General features: G+C 38.5%; 1 protein-coding gene across 1 annotated transcript; it reads left to right on the plus strand.

The window, feature by feature from the left end:
• Nucleotides 1–1,867: 1,867 nt before the first annotated feature.
• On the plus strand, nt 1,868–18,021 carry LOC122986384 (transmembrane protein 266-like). Its single transcript, XM_044357619.1, has 5 exons — nt 1,868–1,998; nt 9,423–9,538; nt 12,070–12,265; nt 15,843–15,905; nt 16,387–18,021. The coding sequence occupies exons 1-5, from the start codon at nt 1,899–1,901 to the stop codon at nt 17,022–17,024; spliced, it is 1,113 nt and encodes a 370-aa protein (XP_044213554.1). The 5' UTR covers nt 1,868–1,898; the 3' UTR covers nt 17,025–18,021.
• The last annotated feature ends 359 nt before the right edge of the window (nt 18,022–18,380 follow it).

An 18,380-nucleotide genomic window follows, 5' to 3' on the forward strand; every position in this document is an offset into this window, starting at 1 on the left:
CACCACTTTGGTCCAGGCTGAAATATCACAACAACTATTGGATGTATTGTCATGAAGTTTGGCTTTTAGACTTTTATGTTTTCATGAGGATATATCCCACTGACTTTGGTGATCCCCTGACTCTTCCTCTAGCATCACTCTGAGGTTGACATTTTTGGTTTTGAGTGAAATGTATATACAGTAGCAGCCAAAAGTTTGGACACAGTTGAAAGTGTATCTAAACTTTTGACTGGTACAGCATGAATTCATAATTGAATTGCTCAAAACAAAACTTTCTTTAACTCTGATTATGTCCTATCTCCAGCAAAGCCCACCAGGTACAGGCCTAAGGGAACTAGAGTAGGTGGTTGCCATTTGATTCTCATTATTGTTCATTTGGCTAGTCAGGATTTAGCTTTAGCTTCAGAAATACTAGGCTGGATGGCTAGTAAAATGTCTATTGTTTAAACCATAATTGTAATTAGTCTTAATAAAATTTGAGCCACTGTTTGATAAAATAATTTCTTATATTGTCACTCTGGAATTGTGAAAAACAAAATGGAGAGGGGAGAATTTGGCCTCTACTCCAGTGCAAACCAATTACCTTGACTGCCTCAGCCCCAAAGCCCTAAACCAAACATTAATTACCAGTGAGCCAGCAATAGCAATAATTAAAGCTGAGCTTAATGAGCAGTGGGGATGGGGTTACAGTGATACGATCCATCCAAACACCTCGCCCACTGACATCATAGAAGAAGAGTCATCGGGGAATGGTGTTAGATAGATTTAGTCTATCACCAGCTGGTCCCTCTGCACCAATAAGAGAACAGGATTCTAACATGTGGGTGGAGCCCCTGCACTTCTCATTTGACACCGGCACTGGTGTCCAACAGGCGCTCCAGATGATGGATTAGCAGGACCACTTGTACATGACACCCCATGCTAATTGGAGTGTAAATCAATGGCCCTGCTCAACAAAGGGCCCTGCATCTGACAACATTTGTGGAGTGCAATCTAGAATTTGATAGGTGATCAGATTACCAGCGTTGCACCCTCCTTTTGTAGGTCAAAGATCAGTGTGAGGGAACAGATTTGTTACAAAATGTAGCTTTATCAAAGTGGATTATTATATGCAATAAATTAGCTGTAAACGCTTTAAAAGGACTGTTCTCTATCTCTGTGTTGTATCTGTGATGTGTGAAAGGCAAACGAATAATATTATATGTGTACATGAATTTACTCTTCTGTAGCTTCAACCTATTTTACACTAATCAAATAGTTATTCTTTTTAATTTTTGTTCTATTTTCAATGAGTCTAGCTTCCAATTTTGCATTTTTGCATATTTATCATTCTATCTGTCAGTATTTAGAAATAAAGAGATTAAGATATGAGTAGGAAAACTGTACTGCACAGGCCTGCTCGCTGTTTTTAGTCTGTGTTCACACATCTTGACTTAGGTTGTTGGATGTGATGGCAGCTCAAAAGACTGAGAATATCACAAGAGCTTTTTATATGTACCAGCATACTCTCTCACCTATCTATTTTAATGCCTTCATTTATCCCTCCCTCTGTCTGTCTTAGACTGTCTTCAGAATTGTAGTGCTCGGGATCTGGGACTACATAGAGAACAAAGTTGAGGTTTGTGCTGGCATTCTGTGTTTATTGGCAGATCTTCATGCCAAGTTTTGAATTTTTGCCAATGTCAGATATTATTTTTAATTTGGATACCTGTTTCTATATTATATACTTAGGTTTACATGTAAAACAACCTACTGTACATTATATAGTATACATGTATACATTAATAAACTTCAATCCATCCAAATCCACCAGGGGTAGTGTTTGAATTTTGTTAGCACTTGTGTGTATGTCTCCTCAGGTGTTTGATGGTGCTGTCATCGTGCTGTCCCTGGCCCCCATGGTGGCCTCCACGGTGGCTAACGGGCCCAGCAGCCCCTGGGATGCCATCAGCCTCATCATCACACTACGCATCTGGAGGGTCAAGAGGATCATTGATGGTGAGGCAGGCAAAAACCTTGTGTCCATCAACGTTGTCTTATCAAGAGGGTATAATATTGGACAAATTAATTTTGTTGACCAACTCAGGGAAATACTCAATCTTTCGTAACTTAATAGGATCACACAGATGCATAATAATCAGCTGCTCTCGAAAGAGCCAAGTGACCCTGTTCTCTCCATGATTATACAAATGATTTACTATTCAGAGCAATATAGCTATTGATCATCCCTCAGAGTAAATTGCTGCCACTCTGCTACTCTAACTTGTATCGATTGAAAGGGTCTGGTTAAGTAGATTCAGAGAGGCCATAATGAATATAGTGGTTGTTCTCCTCTATGCTAATGCAGACCGGTTCGATATTTGTTCGGAGGTCACCCTCACCACGGCCCTCTGACTGCATACAGGATCAGCTGCACACAAACCACACAGGAACTCAGTGCGCAATGTGTTCATGTTCAGTGAGACAAAGTGGAGGAGCAAAGGCTTGTTTTCCAGAATATGTCCCCTTAAATCTGTACTAAACAATTACCTGCAATTCCATATTTCCTAATAGACAAAAAAGTTCTACTCATTCAGCCTCAATGAGGAATACAAATTTTATATACTTCTTTTTGCACACACAGAAGATCTGAAATAGAAATATTCAGGATGGCTTTAATGCAGTCTCTTAGTCATACCTGAATAAATTCTTTGACGGACCAAATATATTGAACACTTCATAACAACATTTCAGGTTAGTAATACAATACAGCATTCAGTGTGGTTGATTTACTCTGGTGAAACACACTGAGCAGGAGCACAACTCCTTGGAGCGGTGTGCTTCTTAACATGCAGCTGCAGTGCTGGTTTCCATTGCATGAACTCTTGATTTTCCTGCCGCACACCTCGACCTGTTGGGTTTGATATTTGTGAGTGATTGAGTTTTCTTGTTAGGCTGGCAGCAACACACCTCAGAGGAAAAAAATCACACTGAAAACAATAAATGCACGGCTGAGGGACTGGCTCTGTTATTGTAGGAGAGAGATTGAGTCTCTCACAGAATTAGCTTGATGTATATAGTGGCAATGTTTGTGTCAGTCCAATGGGAGTAGAATACAAAGGGAGTGAACTGCAGCACAATTTATGAGGTGTGGAAAAACTGAGTTGAATTTATTTGCAAAGTGATACATCAGGTGGGAAATATCAATCTCTAAGAAGAAGAAAAAGGAAATAGGTGGCTTAATTGTTATTTCAGTGAGTGTATTTCAAAACAATTTGCTGCACAATGAATTAGGTAGCTTGGTTTGCTATTCTTGTAGCTTGACCAAAATGCACTGTATCTTCCAAGAGAAATACAGTAATAATAGTAATCGTTATAATAATAACTTTATTTATGTAGAACTTTTCAAAAATAAGTTACTAAGTGCTTGACAAAGACATAAAACAAGAGAAATGGCCAGATAAAAATTTAAAAAAGTAGAATTGCTACAGTAATAATGACAAGTGAGATGTGAATTAACAAAACAGAGTAAAAGTAAATCAAGTAAAGTAAAAATGGAAGAATAACCAATTCAAGAGAAAGCAATTCTGAAAAAGTGCATTTTTAAGAGATTTAAAAGAAGAAACACAGTCTAGCCTGCCTGATCTCCTCTGGCAGGTCGTGGGGTCTGACTCCAAAGGCTCTGTCTCCTCTGGTTTTTAGCCTTGACCTAGGAATTACTAACAGACCTCTCAGGCTCAGATCTCAGGCTGCATTCAGGCTCATAAGGGGTTAGTAAGTCATTGATATAGTCAGGGGCCAACATCAAACATGCTTTAAAAGTAATCATTAACATTTTAAAATCAATTCTAAAATGTTTTCGTAGCCAGTGTAGGGATGCTAAAATAGGCGTTATGTGGAATCTTCTAATGGATTTTGTGAGTAGTCTTGCTGCAACATTTTGAACTAGTTGAAGTTTGGAGAGGTTATATTGAGTGAGAAAGGACTAAAGTGAGTTACAGTAGTCTAGGCAGGATGTAATGAAAGTGTGGATGACAGTTTCCAGATTCCCAGTGGATAAAAAAGATCTAATTTTCGAGATATTATGAAGTTACAGAAAGCATGATTGAACCACTAACTTCATCTGCTGGTCAAAGTTTAGTTTGTTATCAAAGATGACACCCAGATTACTGCACTGGGTTTTGATGCAACAGGATAGAGAGAATAAGTAAGAGGAGAAGTGCTTGTTAGAGGGGTCTGAAACTATGATAAAGGCTTCTGATCCGAGTTTAACTGAAAAAAAGTTTTTAGTGAGCCAGTTTTTAACATCTGTAAGACAGGATTGTATTTTGAACAATTGTATTGTGTTGTTGGAGTCAAACGAGAAATAAATCTGGGAGTCGTCCGCATAAAAATGGAAACTGAAGTTGTACTTCAGACAGATTTGACGTAGAGGTGACATATAAAGGGAGAATAATAAAGGGCCAAAGACTGACCCTTGAGGCACTCCATAGGAGAAATGGGAGGTGGAGGATTTAAAGTCACCAATGGCCACACAGAATTTTCTATTAGAAAGATAGGAATCAAACCAATCTAAAACTGTACCTGATATGCCAACCCAATGCTTAAGATGTTCAATTAAAATCACATGCTCAACTGTATGAAAAGCTGCAGTAAGATCTAAAAGCAATAACACAGATGTTTGGCCATTGTTAGCTGCTCAAAGAATATCATTAAGAATTCTAAGAAGCACTGACTCAGTGCTATGACCCGCCCTAAACCCTGACTGAAATTCATCAAAGAGCCCATTGCCATTTATATGTTCGATGAGCTGCCTAGCAACTATTTTTTCCAGAATGGGAAGTTTAGATATTGGGCGGAAGTTGTTTAAAAAGGATGGATCAAGAGTTGGCTTTTTGAAGTGGTGGTGCAACTGTAGCGGATTTAAAATAATCAGGCACTTGACCAATTAAAATTGAGGAATTTATAATGGCTGGACAAATGTGGAGACTGAATGAAATATTTCTTTAAAGAAGTGAGTTGGAAGAATGAAACAAGAGGATGATTTCATTTTAGTACTAACATTGGTTAGATAGTTAGTAGTGACTGACTTAAATGTTAGCAGGGTGCAAAGTGTTTTATAGCAGAGGTTAGGGAGCGTTTGAGAAAGGAGGATAATTGCATTTCAAACAGCTTGAACCTTATTAGAGAAAAATGATAAAACTCCTCAGATTTATCAACTGAGGGCTCAATAAACAGAAGGGGAGGGTTTGTGGGGTGGCTGATAATATCAAAGAATCGTTTATGTTATAAGATCCAAAAAATAATTAGTATGTGCAATTTTAACTTCCATATTAAAAATTTTCATGAGATCCCTAGCCTTTCAAGGTGGGTGGAAAGTTTTATAGCCCTCCATTTCCATTCTGGCAACATTACGGCAAGTTCTCTTTCTTAAACAGATTTAATTGTTAAGCCAGGGCTGAGATGGTATTTTAGGCTTTTCAAGCCTAACAGTAGCAATATTATCTAAGATATTTACACAAGTGGAATTAAAAGAATTTAAAATAGCCGAGGTGTTCATTGAGGAGCAGAGCTGGAGGTCAGAGGCCAGGGATTGGCAAAATTTACCTGCTGAGGATGAATTGAAAAAATGAGAGCAAGTGGGTTCTGCATCACAGCTCATGGTACTGGAAAATGAGGTATTAAACAAAATAAGTTTATGGTCAGAAACCCCAATTTCCCTGCATAGCACGTTATTCAGTAAACAACTAGAAGATAAAACCAGGTCCAGGATGTGGCCCTTATTGTGTGTAGCTTCAGTTGGAGCCTGAACAAGATTAAAATAATCTATCACACTTAAACAGTCTGAAGCTAGGGGATTCTCAGGGCAGCATATGTGTACATTAAAGTCTCATAGAATCAGAACATTATCATATTAAGGCATAACAATAGACAGAGGTTTAGAAAATTCTTCTTTAAAACCTACAGTGGACTTGAGTGACCTATATACTAAAATACAGAGAATTTGTGTTGACCCTTTCAAAGCAGAAGACAAAATTTCAAAGGAAGAGAATAAACCAAGATCAGATCTAGAACCCTTAAAGCTATATTTATATAACACCCCTAAACCACCCCCACGTCTGGTTATTTTGGGTTCATTTAAGAAAGTATAACCTGGTGGGGAGTATTCAACAAGAGGAACATTGTCACCATCATACAGCCACGTTTCTGTTAGCAGGAAAAGGTCAATATTGTAAGGAGTAATGAGATCATTGCATATAAAAGATTTGTTAGCCATAGTGACCTGACACTGAGCAAAGCAAAGCTAATGTGCTCTAATTGATTATTAGCCGTGACAGTGCGGCTGCAGTGAACAAGAGAGAGGTTATCCATGTTAACAGATCTATGAGGTAGATGAGTGTGTGGCCTGTTATTGAGGAGTACTGGGATGTCAGATACAGGGCCAGGATTAGGTGGTCTATGTGGGGATAGTAAGTCAGTTGATGGACTACTAATGTGAGAGATAAGTCTAGATTCCAACAGGCTTGTGCCCCTCCTATTGGAGTGAAGGTTATCATTTCTGAAAAGATCTCTCCTTGCCCAAAAGGAATCAAAATGACTGATGAAGCTGTAACCAGTGGCAACGCAAACATTCTGCAGCCACTGGTTAGCGCCATAAAGACCACTGAACCACTGACAGCCTTTCTTCAGTATGGGAATTGGTCCGGAGAAGATATACTGTTTACCCAGACTTTCAATTGTTTCTGCAAAGAGCTCAAAGTTCTGCTGAAGCTTTATAGATTGTCTGAGCTTAATGTCATTTGTACCTATATGAACAATAACAGCACAGACAGTGGGATGACGGTCTAGGACAGGAGGGATGGTTTCAATAATATCTAAAGTCTTGGCACCGGAAAAACAGTAGGTAATTCCCCTCAATAATTCCACAAACCCGATTATTGAATCCCCAATTAAAAGGAACTCAGGGTCTCTGTAGTTGCTCTACACAGCAAGATTAGAGGTGGGAAGGAGGTCAGAATGATCGGCCCGGTCAGACAGAGTGACCAACGCGGCTGTGTCCAGAGGTTGTACAACCTGTGGCTGCAATGGGCACCATTCAGCGGCAGGGGAAGCTGCGACATGCGACCACTTCCTCTTTTAAATACAGTAGATGAAGGATTTTAAATGTTTATTTTTAAATCATTTTGTAAATGCCTTGGACATCTTCTTTTCCATCTTCTGCACTGATTTCAGAACCCATCTGTGGTGTATTTGTTCATGTTCATTTTGTATAAATAAGCATGAATACATTAAAAAAAAAACTTTTGCTAGCTGTAATAATGGTGATGCTTTGCACAAAGCCATCACACGAAAGTCAGCTGTATTTGCCATGCAAGTAAAAGTTGTGCAGTATATATACATGTTGATAAGAACTGTGATATATAATACAAAATGGGACAATAAACATAGCTAGATGAGACACCAGTGCCTAATTGGTCAGTTGGTCTTTGCAATACATCAGTATTGAAATACAGGGAAACTATGCTTGCAAACACACACTGACGAATATATAAGATACAGGAACATAAATGCATTATTACAACACATTTTATAGCAAAATAATACATTTCTGATTGAACGCTTCATGCTTGTTTGAATTCTGACTGGACTGATTTAATCTGCTGTCCCCCCATTTGTGATGTGTGATTGCCAACAAGACTATAAATAGATACAAGGAGCATGCGGTGATGGTTGTGTGCTTTGCTGCCCCCCTTTGTACAGGGAAGGCTGATTCATTTTCTTGTCAGTGTTTTAACAAAGCCAGAAGAAGAGTCTCATAAAAGTTCAGATCCACAATCACAGCAACGGTACCAGTGATTTACAGATAGGACTAGTATAATAACTGTTTGTTTCACCTCTTTATCTTTATTCCACCAGGATACATAATGTTACCATGTGAGACAGCATGTGGCTGTCTTACAAATGTGATGGCTGAGAGGTGTGAGGGACTGATAGTCTGCCAATTGTGACGACAACAAGTATCCAAATTTACTCTCAGTATCCTTTTTTAGGTACACCTTCTCATCCTACTCCAGAAAGTGTGTCATGTATAAATAAAACATGCAGACAGATTGTAAGTGCAGTTACTAATTGACCAAGACAAGATATGGGATATTTTGTGCGAAATGTATCAGTTCCAGCCTGTCTGCCCTTTAGATATTTTGACACATTATATTTTCTATCATTTATCAAATACATTTATTAAAAGAAACAGCAGCAACAACAAAAACAACCAATCAGCTGCGTCTTTGTGTGAAAAAAATATTGGTGAGTGATGGTGAGAGTTGATGAAATTGATTCAAGGCTGGTCAAAGTATGCTGGCAACACTTCAGTTCAACACTTTAGTAGGAAGAAGGTCATGTCAGATCACACTATTCAACCAGCAACACGAGGATGAAGCTCAGATGGCCATGTGACCACAAAAACTGTACGAGTAGAAGGATATCCATATTGGTATGCAAACTAGCATTTGAGTATCATTTGAGTACAGGATACTGTGGCTACATGTTATCGCTGACCGTGCACAGTTAGATATCTTGATGTCCATGGTGCATAAGGCTCATTGTTTTTGCTTTTTTAAGGATTCTTCTAGAAAATAACTTAAAAAATAAAAGTGCAGAACAGTTAACATGATTTTCAATGGATTTTACAGTATGTCAGAAACATCCAAAATTTGTTGCGTACTGCTCCTAGAAGACATTGTGATTGTGTTTTATGGTAAATTAGCTGCCCTGTGACAGCTTAGAAGATTGCTATGCTATACCAATTTACAGAACCTGCAGATGAACTGCTTAAAGTAACTAAAACAACAATAAGCAGAATTTGTGCTATAATAATAATTAATAATAATTTAAATAAATAATAAAAATTAATAATCAGTAATTTAATAATAATATATATTTTTAAATTTTAATAATAATTTCTGTATATTGTATCTGATTTTTGCATAATAGATTTTTGTTGCTTTTTTAAAATGAAAAATAAAAAATAAATGACATGAAATAAACAGGCAACCTTTTTTTGTTTTGAAAAATGAAAGTCAAAAATTTGAGCCCTGTCCATCTTTTCAATCATCAAGTGTTCCAGGACTGTGACTTTAGTTTTTCTAGATGTTGTACACAGGCCACAGATGTTACCTCAGTAGAGACATTTTGGATGACGTGGAATATGGTGTTCACAGTGGGTATAGAGTTACTGGTTACTAGAATTTAATGAGATTTGCATATGTGATGACAGAAATTTATGTATTTTACCATAAGTATCTTAACCACAGTTTCCTCACCTAAAAATATTTTATGTCTCTGTAAATCTTAATACCTGGTTATCATTTTCAGACCATTCACTCATGTATTTTAATGGCCCATGTCTCCCTGTCTTTTTCCTCTCTTTGCTTCCATCTTAGCTTATGTGCTACAAGTCAAAGTTGAGATGGAATTGGAAATACAGCAGTGTGAGAAGACCAAGGCTGTGAGAGAGGAGCAGCTGGAACGTCTCACTCAGATCTGCCAGGAACAGGCTGTAAGTACCTAGGCCCCTTTCATTTAGCCTTTCTGCCAGGCTGCAGTTCTTCATACACATCAGATTTACCCACAACATTAGCTTGTAAGGTAACATAAAGAGAAGAAAATATAAGGCATAGCCTGTCCAAACTGAGGTTATATACTATAACAAGAGCAGGAGGTGGGCCCTCATGCACAAACAACATGTGTGACTACTAAAAACATTGACATGATTCTGTGAGAGGACTGAAAGAGAAGTTGAGCTTTTTGCTGTATTTTGGCAAAAATATGGGTTTGCAACATACAGCATGTGGGGAGAGAGAGGGTAAGTGGAGTATGCTGAAGGAGTAGTTTGAAAAGTTTCTATGGACTATTTAACACTTTTTTAAACTTTGAAATTTGAACACCATTGGAATCCATTTGTAACCAATGTTCTCCATGATGGACGAAACTACAAACTTTAACAACCTGATTACAGGGTATGTTTAATACTCAAAAGATGGTTTTTGAGTAGAATACATCTTTAAAGTCAGCTTGCACATATAGTATTCACACAACCTATATACGTGCATGTCAATATTAAAATAATTTCATTTTAATTGTAAAGTTTCTAACTGCTTTATGGCCCATCTATAATGAATTTATAGTCATATAGCAATTCATTGTTTGATAAAAGCAGTCTGTAGATTTATCATGAAATGATTTCCTACACTAAAAGTCTGATCAAGGCCACACAAACACATATTTACTTACTACATATTTTCTTACCAAGTAAGAAACTGTCAATCCATCTACAACCAGAGGAGGGCAGCAATACCTAACAAACTGATCCATTCTTTCCCCACATTTTATCATGAATCCTCAGAGCACCCTCTAACTACCTGGAAAATGCAGACTTTAATAAATATTGATAAAGATTTCACTCTCAAATGACAAAACATAAATAAAATAAAGAAATAAAGTATCATAAGAAAATGATCAGATCCTTCCACAGATTCTTGTCAACCAAAGTTATCTATAAATGTGTATAATTTGTAAAAGTTGTTACTACAGTGTTATTATTTTTTTTTTTACTTTGTATTTGCTTCATTTGAATAGGCTTACTGCTGCAGTGGTTTCTTATTAATGCTTTGATGTGAAATCTTGAAATAAAGACAGAGAATCATCATTATTATGCAAATTACCCTGTAAATAATTAGTACTTGGAGTAATATTGAAAAACGTTCACCAGCAATTAACCTTGTTTTTCACTATGCTAAATTAAATAATTAGTTAAATAAATGTAGCTAAATTGACAGTTTTAAATAACTCCCAAAATGCTGCAAAAAACTGGATGGCTGATAATTTCTTATAGTTAAATGCAGAAAAAACTGTAATCTTTCTGCCCCTCCTAGTGTTGTCCCTAAGATAGACGATGGTCTTGGGTCTCTTACGTTGTCAGTTAAATCCTCAATAAGAAATCTAGGTGTCACTATGGACCAGACTCTGACTCTGGACCAACATGTCAAGTGTCTGATTCGTTCTTGTTTTTTCCAGCTGAGAAACACCTCAAAGCTCAGGCTCATTACGTCTTAAGCAGAGATAGAAATGTTAATTCATGCATTTATATCGTCTCATCTAGACTATTGTAACTTCCTTTTCACCTGCCTCAGCAAAATATCCCAGGATCATTTACAAGTGGTCCAAAATGTTGCTACTAAACTCTTGACCAGGTCCTCCAAAAGGTCTCATGTGATTCTGATTGCTCTTCACTGGCTCCCCATTAAATGCAGAATGCAGAATTCAAAGTTCTTATGATCACATAGAGCTCTGCACAGTCAGGCACCTGCCTGCATTAGAGATCTAATGCAGCCCTACTGTATGTCACCAGCAGGTCTATAAGGTCCTCTGATCAGGGTTTGCTGGTTGTTTCTCAATCTAAGCTTAAAACTAAAGGAGACTGTGCTTTTGAGGTTGTGGCTCCTAAACTTTGGAACTCTCTCCCTTAGGATTTAAGATCTGTGGACACTGTGGACACCTTTAAAAATCAGCTCAAGACCCATTTGTTCAGACTTGCCCTTGTGTAATTTTTCTATTTTCTATTTATTGTTTTTTTTTTTATTGTTTTATGTCTGTATGTATGTTTATGCTTTATTTCTTCCGTGCAGCACTTTGTGACACCTCTGCTCTTGAAAGGTGCTATATAAATAAAGTTATTTACTTACTCTACATTACTCCACAGATTGTGTAAAATATAATTTATGTTTATTTTAAAAATGTGTATTACTGTCAGTGTTTGTGATGTTCTTAGTGTCGAAAGATATGCAGATCACTTATTCTCTCCCCCTTCACCTCATCCTGTGTTTTTGTCACTCCATCCTTTCTTGTTCTCTATCTTCTTTCACTGGCATTCCCTCTACTCTTTTACTTTTTTCATCTCCATTCTCAAATTCCTCACTCATCCTTTTTTAAAATCCCTTTTTACATTGACTGTTCTTTCACACTCCTTTCATTCCTTATTTCTCTCTTATTCTATGCACATGCACAATCACACACACCAAACATCTCCAGTTTGAGATCAGGCAGCTGAGGGCCCATCTGGCCCAGCAGGACCTGGACCTCGCAGCGGAGCGTGAAGCAGCCATGCAGATCCACCATGTATGGGGCAAACAGGGCAGGAGTTTTCAAGTTGTAGAAGGCTTGACTCCCGGGGAGTCTGATGACGAGGGTGGCCAGAGAAACCCCAGGGAGCCCCATGCTACTGCAGGTATGGTATAGTTTCTAAAGCACTGTTTTTAAGGACTGAGTTGTGGGATATTAGAAATGGGCTCTTAAACTGTTTTGGTGAAACTGCGGATATCATATGAGTTTGTGATGCATTTTGAGGCTAAATGAACTTAAATGTAAAGCAATTGAAGTAAGACATACTTACAGTTATGCCATGAAGAATATACAAACTAAAACATGTCTTTAATGCCCTCTGCTACAAATTGTGGCTCCAAAATTTCTCCCAAGTTCCAAAATTACCTGCAGCAAGCTGGTTAATGAAGTAGGAGCTTTCTCTCAGATGTGACAGAGTACACAGTACTACAACAGTACAGTCAACATTAGAAGGGATTTATTGCAACCAGAAAATAAAGATTGATTTGGTTGAAAGGAAAATTTTAAATTGCCATATCTACCAAATTGTCTAAGCCTCAAAAATATTGCTTATTTGAATATACATTATGTCAGATGCTGTGTTTGCTTGAGAAAGCAGCATGACAAACCAGGAGAGAAGAGCAGCATAAAGCATGTACATAATTATGTGGAACAAAAAGTCCCTAACAGTGTAACATCAGGTGAACTGGATGCAGAGCAGTGTACAGTTAATCTGGAGCAGTAGCCCTGGAGCATCTTCGAGGCCAAGCTCTTAGCCTCACACACGACACCCATCTGACCGCAGGCACTGTGGGATCAATATGAGGGCAAAAAGGCTTTTAGGATCTGGTGAATTCTGGAGAAAACAAGCATGTTTTCTGACACTACGTCAGCCTGGATGGGCTTCTGTCATGCCCCAACTATCTCTCTTACCACCCCCCTCACAGCGAAGCCAACCTAGCCAGCCCAGACCACATGGGCTATTTCAGGTACAGAGTGCTCTGTGCATTGGGCCTTGTTAGGAGAGAGTGGGCCTCTGTCAACATCTGTTCCCCCTTCACCTGCAAACCACAATGGGGCACCAGGAGGCTCCACAGTGGCCACAATATTACCCCAAGGGCATAGTGGGAAATCTGCCTCTCAGAAAAAAGTGGGGCTTTTTACAGAAACATGGTCACTGGGATGAGCACTTAGGCCTAGGCCATGGGGCTCAGCTCAAGTCAGGTCACCTCAAATCAAGTCAAGTTTGGTTGTATTGCCAAATATTGCACACACTGCCTCAATGGACTCTCGCTCTCACCTACAGGGTGCCATCAAACTATCAAGAACTCTTATCAAGGTAGTGGCCTTCATAAGAATTAATGTCTCAGGGGATTAAAGGGTTATGCCACCTTCAAAGTACCAAACCATGTAGATTTTTAAGAACATCCAGTGACAATTAATCAATGAGCCAGTGGAGTTTTCTCTCAGATGCGGAAAGAGGATTGTAGTCACAGAACAGTTAACAGTAGAACAGTTTTATTGCAGCCAGGAAATATAGGTAGGTTTGGTTTTAAAGGAACATTTCAAATTACACTACTATATCTACCAAATTGTCCAAGCACAACACCTTGTAAACATATGTTTTAAGATATTAAGGAGCCTCTTTGGAGCATATATGAATCTTGCAAACCAAGAGATAAATATGTCATAAAATCAAAGTCTGTTTCTTTTTACTTTTAAATAATCGGTAACTGTTCAGTAAATGTATCTGCATTAGCATTAGCTGCAGTGGTTGCTAATCTTCCTGGGGTCTACTCTCGTACTACTTGACCGTGTAGTGGTGTAAAACTGATACTTCACCCATAAAAATTATAGTTTAGATTTGAACTAAAAGGACCTCAGCATGTCACCTCTCCTTTTACACAGAGAGATGACAGCCTGGTAACTTGGCTGTCACAGAACGAGGAGGAAAGCCTTTTATGTATGCTGGACAGCCCATTCTTTTTTCCTATAAGACTCATGTGTTATTAATTGTGGAGTGATTGTCTCAGTCTTGTTTTAGTGAGTGCAATGCTTCCTCTCCAGGGGTGGCTCAGGGATTAATATTTTAGACTGAAAAATAAATGAAATTACCCATCAGAGTCTGCAGCATGTCCCGGGGGACAGGGGCTAGCACTCAGGGTACTCTGGGTTCGCACTCAGCCGGTGGACAGTGAGCTCAAGACCAATCAAGCGAGCAGAAGAGCATAACAGATCGCAGCCATTCACCATGCACACTGAGGCCTGCTACACTGGAGGGATGGCTGCCTGAACAAAGAGCTCCCACTATCTCTCTCATTCTCGCCCATTTCTCTCATCCTTGAAACCAACCCCACCCTGTCCCTGTCGCAGTTTATTCCTGGTGCACTAGGGTGCAGCTAATGCACAGCGAAGCAGTGCAGGATCCTTACAACTTGCCTATAAAGCACCTGTGGCCTGGGGCAGAGGTCCTTTCTGTCAATATTATGTTGTAAACATAAGAGATATTTTCCATTTGGACTAGTTTGTGCAGTTAGTATTGGAATAGACCAAAGTACCTACAGATAAAAGGTGTGAAGTCCACATACACCAAGTACAGTCACTGCCACTCAGAATTTAAGGAACATTTATCCGTCACATTATATTTAACTCTAATTTGAGGTGTGACTTCCTGCTATATTATTACAATTTTTGGTGCATTCTATAGTCACACTATATTAAAAATTTAACTTTTTATGTCCTGTCCAAAATTTAAACAACCATACAGTGCAATCAAAACGGTGATAACAATGTATTAATAGTAATAACAGGGACAAAATACATATTTTGCACATCAGGCAGATTTGATACAGTACAGGAAATGGATAGCAGAGCAGAATATTACAGGGTAGCACAGAACAGATGTGAGTAAACCCAACAACACTTCCAGTGTGTCTGTTTATGCGTGTATTGTGTGGCTTTGTGGATTGCTGAAAAGGAGGAATCAGAGCCGGAAGTATTTTGAATTTTATGGTCAGTTAGAGGAAACAGTAGAGAGTCTGTGATGTATAATAGAATATCATCTGCATACAAGTTTATTTTACAGCAGTATGATTACTACAGCCATATGTTCAAAGAAGAGTGGAAACAGTTATGGGGATAATGGGCATCCTTTAACTTTTTAGTATATTAAGGGAAAATTAATGGTATAGTGAATATTATGAATATCATTATTGTTGTGATTGTTTACTCTCGAGATATCTATCAATCCATATTGTGACATTTAGCAAGTAGAGATGAAGAATGGTTAGGTCTATTAATAGTGCATAATAAACAATCTTTTATCTACTGTAGGTGGTTTAAGATCTGTTTTTTACTGATTGCTCTGAACTCTATTCCATGATCTTGTGTCACTGGTTGCACCATGGATTTGGTACTTTAGTAAATGATGCATTACCCACTGTTCAGCAAGGGTATATGTAGGGAAAGGTTGTAGACACAAAAAACAGAAAATACATGCTTGCTTCAGAGATGAGTTTTTGAATATGCATGGACTTGAGTGGATGTTTAGGAAGTAAAACAAAGCCAGAAATGCGAAAATACTAAAAAAAAAAAAATCATCCATGATATTTTTTCATCCACATATTCAGATATTATGATTAAGCACTTCTTTTAACTTAAATAATAATAATTTTATTTACTTCTTTCTTCTTCTTTTAAATCAGATCCAGTTGTACGTGATGACATGAACAACTACATCAGCCAGTACTATAGTGAGGCAAGTAGTGGTAAGTGACTTACACACACACACATTATTATATATACATTATTATGCACTTATACATTATAGCACATTTTATACAAGAAAATAAAGTTTAGAGGAGGAGATACTCCAAGTGTTTTAACTGGTTATGATGCCAATAAGTCATAGTTTTGGTCTGGCTGCATATAAAGCAAAAAAATTGGTGAGGCAGCAAGTAGTTTGCTGTTGGACCAGCAGAGAGCTGGAAATCTTGATAAATATTTAAATGTAAAATCAAATCTCATTTACCCTGACATTTGGTAGACAAAAACCTTAATTCTTTACTCATGATGTCCTTTGTATAACATTACTCAAACCCTCAAATTTACTGTTATCTTTCGCCAAAATTAGGAACTTCACTCTGAATAAATGTCTCAGACGTTCACTCGGCAGCACAAGTCATACAATTACATAATTAGTCTGTTTTGTTTGACTTTTTCTAAATGTAAAAAATGTCTTTCATGAAGCTGGGGCGTCTGGTTTAGGTGCCCGGGTCATCACCACGGCAGCCATTGATATTCACCTCCCCACCAATCCAAATCCCATCCAGTCAAACCCGATGCTTGCTATGGAGCGAGTGGGCAGTGCCATAAGTGATGTCTCCACCAGCATATCACGGTCCAGTGGAAGCCTGACAGCCCGCCCCCAAAGCCTGAGTAGCCACACACCGGGTTCATCTATGACAGACTGCAGCAGCAGCACAGCCCAGGACCTCAGTTTGAGCTACAGCTCCCATCGCTGCTGCCCGCCTTCCTTCTCAGGCCAGGACCCCTGCAGGGACCCCAGCATGGTTGTACAGGAGCTACTCTCCTCTCTCTCTGAGGACTCCTGTCTTGCTCAAAAGGGCCTGGCAGTGGACCCTGTCAACCTTAAGCTTCCCAGTCCTACTGGCTCAGAAAAAGCCAGCCCGGAGCTGGACAACAGAATAAACATCTTCAACCGCAGGAACCAAGAGGAGAGGCGAGGCCGTGGAAGAGGTTGTGTGCTGTTGCAGACCAAGCCATTGATCCACCTGCAGGGCAGCACAACTGAGCCCTCTCTGGAGGAGAAGTACCGGCTCCTGGGACCAGCTGACACACCTCTGGGCCACATGCCTGACACATAAGCTGCATTTACACAGAAACAGAATGAAAGACGTTCCTCTTTCACTGCTACCATGTTTGGCACATATATGCACTCTTGTGGCAGGTCAAACTTTGTGAGAGCGACTGTGCAGGATTTAAAAATTGGATTTTTTCTGTTGCTGTGTAAATCCAATCTTAGCCAATTCAGAGCAAGCTTGAGCCTTAGCCTCCAGCTAACACTGATGCTCCTTAACATGACATGTTCAGTCATCAATGGTTGAAATGACAATAAAATCTCTTAGGCCCTTTTTCATACTGTCCAACCTCCCCTGTTCCTCCTTGATGGATGTTGGAAATCAGAAATGCCCTGATATAGCACAACAAAGACAATAACATCCCAGATAGGGGGACTCTAATGTGTTCTTGAACACATTCTTCATCAGGAATTCTCACTTTGAATAGGTCCTAAATGCACTGAACTTTACATGAATTAAAACCAGCAAGGGGCCATTCAAGCCTATATACTGAACAAAAACTTTAATGCTGAACAGTATTGCAAACCAAGACACTGTTCTCTATTCTTGGAGTTTCAAGCAGTTAAAAGGAGTGTTTTCTATTGCATTTTTCTTGTTATTTTGTTTCTTTTAATTTGTATTATCAACTTTAGACATTAATCATGCTGTTCTTTGTTCTAACAGCCACAGGGTACACAAGACTGGATTAACTATACAAACAGCCAATTTTTTACCTTTGCCTCTCTCTCACCTGTTTGTTTGATTGGAAACCATCTTCAAAATCTATTGAATAGCATTTTTGTTTTACTTGTTCATAAAAAAAAGTTAGTAGGGTATATTTGTGTGGATGAAATGAAAAGGTAAGTGACTGGATTCTTCAAATGAAACTAGACTGGTGTGCTTGTAGCATGAACCTTTAAAAGATATGTGCCCTAAATGGCAAGCAAATTCTTTGCACTTTAATGTTTACAGACACTTTTGTAAACTTGATATGGAGGAAGAAATTGCCAAATGCAGGTGTTGTCATTTGAATGAAAATAGCAAAAATAAAAGTTAGTATTTCCTTAACCGCTCTCAGTTTACTGACTCTTATAAATATATGTCATGTTAAGTGATTTAAAACTGTACTAAAGATACCATAGCAGGATAAAACAGTTTTACAGAGCAAACAGTGACACAAGCCTCAAAACATGTGATCCTGTTGGTAGAGTGAGTCGGCTCATTGTTATACACTGCACTGTACAACATTAATTCATTGGCTTCATCTCCTTATTTGCATATGATTAAAAAGAAATCTAAATTATTCAAGGTTATTAAGATGGGAAGACCTGTCACGGCAACTGCTAATTGGTCAAGTCATTGTAACTGTGTAGCGAGAAGAAT

Source organism: Thunnus albacares, chromosome 1 (genome assembly GCF_914725855.1).
Source record: "Thunnus albacares chromosome 1, fThuAlb1.1, whole genome shotgun sequence".
NCBI lineage: Eukaryota > Metazoa > Chordata > Actinopteri > Scombriformes > Scombridae > Thunnus > Thunnus albacares.

What these genes read in the sequence shown, in the direction of transcription:
- LOC122986384 (XM_044357619.1), top strand. Translation starts at nt 1,899, where the DNA reads ATGGTGGCCTCCACGGTGGCTAACGGGCCCAGCAGCCCCTGGGATGCC. An exon ending in AGATCTGCCAGGAACAGGCT is followed by an intron (nt 9,539 to 12,069) that starts GTAAGTACCTAG and finishes AAACATCTCCAG; the next exon opens with TTTGAGATCAGGCAGCTGAG. An exon ending in GGAGCCCCATGCTACTGCAG is followed by an intron (nt 12,266 to 15,842) that starts GTATGGTATAGT and finishes CTTTTAAATCAG; the next exon opens with ATCCAGTTGTACGTGATGAC.